Source organism: Nannospalax galili, unplaced genomic scaffold, assembly GCF_000622305.1.
Source record: "Nannospalax galili isolate Female #2095 unplaced genomic scaffold, S.galili_v1.0 scaffold2674, whole genome shotgun sequence".
In the NCBI taxonomy this organism is placed as follows: Eukaryota; Metazoa; Chordata; class Mammalia; order Rodentia; family Spalacidae; genus Nannospalax; species Nannospalax galili.
This window is the reverse complement of record NW_008333790.1, coordinates 1-4,392: the sequence shown is the minus strand read 5'-3', so window position 1 is coordinate 4,392 and position 4,392 is coordinate 1. Positions and strand designations below refer to the sequence as shown.

The 4,392-nt window shown below is 42.8% G+C and overlaps 1 protein-coding gene across 1 annotated transcript in view; it reads left to right on the top strand.

Moving 5' to 3' along the window:
- Positions 1-3,258, top strand: part of LOC103730295 (lamin tail domain-containing protein 1-like) — a gene marked incomplete at its 3' end in the record, with an annotated part of 9,649 nt that extends 6,391 nt beyond the window's left edge. Inside the window, exons 3-5 of the mRNA XM_008828483.1 lie at positions 395-612; positions 1,532-1,704; positions 3,120-3,258. Coding sequence (XP_008826705.1) covers positions 395-612; positions 1,532-1,704; positions 3,120-3,258 — 530 coding nt within the window. The remainder of the gene's footprint in view (positions 1-394; positions 613-1,531; positions 1,705-3,119) is intronic.
- Between the last annotated feature and the right edge of the window lie 1,134 nt (positions 3,259-4,392).

The following is a 4,392-nucleotide window of genomic DNA, read 5'->3' as shown; positions in this document are numbered from 1 at the left end:
ATATATGTGTGTGTGTGTACATTAATTACCATTATGTTGGAAATATGAAGAACACACAATAATTTTTTTTTGAGACAGCTGGCCTGGAAATATGTAGACCAGGCTGGCCTTGAACTCAGAGACCCACCTGCCTCTGCCTAAGCCAGGTGTGGTGGCTCATACCTTTAATCTCAGCACTCTGGAAGCTGAAGCAAGAGATCACCCTGAGTTAGTTCAAGAACATCCTGGGCAACACAGTGAGTTCCAGACCAGTCTGGACTGCAAAGTGAGAGCCTGTCTCAAAAAACCAAACTAAAACTCAAACCAAAAATAAATGCATTATATTATAATAAGCCTATTACAGACATACAACTTCAGAGGTATTTTATACTGGGAATCCTTTTCATGTCCTTAGGCTATCGCCTGGTATACTCCAATTCACTGGAAGCAAGCTTGGGAGAAGTTAGAGACTGACACTGAATTCGAGAGATGTTCAGTCACCACCCCATCACTGCGAAGCCATATGTTTTGGTGGATGACATCTGTGACTTCCATAAGTAACGAAGGACAAGGTCTGCTGAAGAAAGAGTCCCCTAAGTGTCAGCTAGAAGTGGTCCAGCCTTCACTCACAAAGTAAAGGGTGCTTTGTTTTGCTTGGTGGTTGAGGATACCGCCCCCCTGTCCTCAGTAACAGAGCATGTGGGAATGACTGGGTGGCAGGTGTATGACACATAATCAGTAACCATGGCTCCCGTACAAAAAGCATGTGCATAGATCAGCAGATCTGAGCCTACAGGCTGTGCTGGCATCCATGATACAGAATCATGAGATCCTCTGGTTTCCTTTATTTTTCCTTAGCACTGTTTGAGGCAAGGCTGTTTCAGGCAGTAAAGAGGTGACATTTTTGCCATAACCTTAGTGGTGTTCAGGTGACGACAGAAGCGTACTAGGAATTTTTTATCCTCCAGCTAGCTGGGGACAGGTATGCAGAATTAAGCTCATTTGTAGGCAAATACTTCAGCTATGATAAATGCTGGCCTGGTTTCTTATTTGATTGCTGTGATAGACACTGACCAAAATCAACCTGTGGCAGGAAAGGGTTTATTTCATCTTACACTCACAGTCCATCATCAAGGGAAACCAGGGCAGGAGCTCAAGGCAGGAGACCATGGAGGAACATGCTCACTGGCCTGCTCCCTTGGGCCTGCTCAGCTACGTTTCTCATACAGCCCAGGACGATCAGCCTAGGGATGGCACCACCCACAGTGGGCTGGACCTTCCCCCCCACATCAGTTAGCAAAGAAGACAGTGCCTGACAGACGTGGCCCCAGGCCAGTTTGGTGGCAGAAATTCCTCATGTGAGGTTCCTCCTTCCCAAGTATGTCTAGATTTGGGTCAAGTTGACAACTATGAAAATGCTCTGCCTGTATGGTCTAGTAAAGCTGTTCTCTGTTGGTTTTTGAAACAGGCTTTCTACTTAACTGTACCTTGAATACTAATGCCACCACATAAAATGCCTTTAGGATTCAAGTTGGCCTTTTTCTTGTTACAGGGACATGGAAATCCCACCAACCATTTTCTCCAACTCCAGCCCTTGGTGTCGCAGTCCCTACACCCCTCCACATCCTTACTGTTCTCTGATTGAACCGTACTACTCAGATGTTTCTGAGAGCAACTTGAGGCCACAGCTCAAGTCTCAACCAACCAATCGTGACCCAGCCACAGGTAAGCCAAAAGCAGACATGCATATTGCAGAAGAGATTAAGGAATGGTGTGAGTTCATGTGTGTGTGGTGTGTGCGCACATGCTAAGTATTTAAAACTACTCACATCCACAGCAGGGCTGTGGCAGCTCTTTACCCTGTGGCAAGAACCTGAGGGAAACACTTGAAAGAGGAGATGCTTTGCCTCGTGGTTTCTGAGGTTTCAGCTCATGGTGGGCAAGGTCCATGTGGCTTTCCATCTCTTGGGAGCAACTCTATACATGGCAGAATGGGTGGTGGAGGAAAACTGTTCATCTTGAGGCAGCCAGGAGGCAGAATGGAGCAGTGTCAGGAAGTGGCCAGGGTAAGATGCAGCCACAAGGCCCCTCCAGTGACTGGCCTCTTTCATTCAGACCCCCACTGTATACAGTTCCACCATCTCCCATAGTCTATTCAGATTTTTTAATCCATCAATGGATTCATTCATTAATGAAGACAGACCAGACCCCTCCTGACCCACTCACATCCCAAAAATCTCACCTCTGAACACTGCTTGTACTGGGAACTAAGCCTTCAATATATGAAGCCTTTAGGGTACCCTTCATCTAAGCCATAATAAAGGCTATTAGAGCGCATATTATAAATTATTCCCTTATGGTTACCCTAGCATAGTAACTAACGTAGTTCTTGATAAGAATGTCTGCTACTGAATCAGTGAATTAAAAAAAAAAAAACTACCTGACCAGAAATAATATACACAATTCTTTTTGGTTTCATGTTTGGGGAGGTATATGTGTTTATTTTGATACAGGATTTCAGAATGTAGTGAAATTTGCTATGTACCCCAGACTCACTGAATTCACAGCAACTCTTCTGCCTCAGCCTCCCATTGTAATTCTTGAATCTTGGTGAAAAATATGTTTTGCTCTTTCATCAGGCATGAAAACCTGGTCATACAAGTTACACTGTGGCAAAATATCTCACATTCAAACACACTCCACTAGGAGTGCGTCATGATTCATATTTGAGACTCTGAAGACATACATCAACTTATGGTTTTCTCCAATGAATGATATCCCCAATCATTAATAATTCAAAGAAATTTAGTTTCAACTTTCCTGAAGCATTTTTCTGCTATGATAGCAACTCAACTTCATTATTCAGTAATGCTTTTGTGAATCACAAAGTATTTCACTTCCTATGTAAGTTCTGTAATGATAATCCCCAGAAGATAGATGCCCCAGTGCCTTTAGGGTCTCTCTTATACAACTTTCAATTTTTTTGTGCATGAAATTCTCAATATGGAAAGATAAATATACTTGAGAATTGTCAGAACTTTGATTTCTGATGCAAAGATGGTCACCAACAGACACGTTGTGCGTGATTGGTTGATGACTGGAAAAAGAAATCTCTGAACCACCTGCTTATTCCTTTTAAGAACTGGAATGTCTGATATCAGATGTCTATGACTGGCAGAGTATCAGTCATCAGGGTATGGATCAGTGGGTAACGTGCTTCCTATGCGAACCTGAGGACCTGAGGATGGGTCCCCAGTACCACATAAAAAGCTTAACATGGTGAGCACTGGAGGGTGGGGCCAGGCTAGTCACAGGGGCCAGCTGGCCAGCCAGTCAGTGAGCTCCAGGTTCAGTGGGGTACCCTGACTTGAATCAGTTGTGGAAGATACCTGACATCAACCTCTGGCCTCACAGACACACGCATGGGTAAGCACACTTGCTCATACACATGCACGTACATATACTTACACACACATGCACACACAAACCATATAAAAATACATATAGTAATGTCAGTCAGTAATATACCCAAAAATGTGTAAGTATTTATACAGGATGTTTTAAACAACAACAAAACCCAGCCTTTCCTGTGGAGTAGAAAGGCTGCTTACTGTCAGAGGGAATAGGAAGTAATCACTGAAGGATACTTCATGTTCAGTTAGCAAACAGTGGTTCTCAAATCAGGAACATTGGTGTAAAGGAAGAGTGTGTCACATTCTCTTTGAGGGCAAAAATGTTTCTCCTCTGTTGCTTTCCAATATTTTTATTGTGATACCAGACTAACTCCACGGCACTTTTTTAAAAGAAAAGGGCACACCAGCAAGGGCAGCATTTATGAGTCTCCCCTTACAGGTAAAATGTTCCAGTACTGGCCAAATAATGCAGTCCAAGGTGGTAGTCCTAATAACGAATTAACTAGGTGACATCATGACTGGATCTTTTACCTCCAAACATTTCAACACTACACAGCAAGTGCTGTAAATTGCCCTTTAGTTACAAAAGACTATAACCTCATTTGTGGAAATATTTGTCATTAACGATCCATTTCCTTACACAATTAAAAATGCTATTTCAGGAAGTCAGAGCATTCAGATGAAATTAACTAGGTGCTAAATATTTCAGCTTCAAATTACCCAAGAAATTGCCATCACCCTCCATAACATCTCTACTGCTGCATAAACATCTCACCCTGCATAAACATCTCTACTGCTGATAGGAATGCCATTAAATTTCAAGAACTTATGAATAAGGTCTATAAATATTTTCAGATCTCTAGCTCTTTGTTTCTTGAGAAACAGGCTTTCGGGGTATAGTTTGAACCCTTCAGCCTCAGGTAAGCGAGTCTGGAAGGACATATGTCAGACACTTTCAAGGTCTGCTTCATGCCAAATGAGAAGTGATGAGCTGCACTCT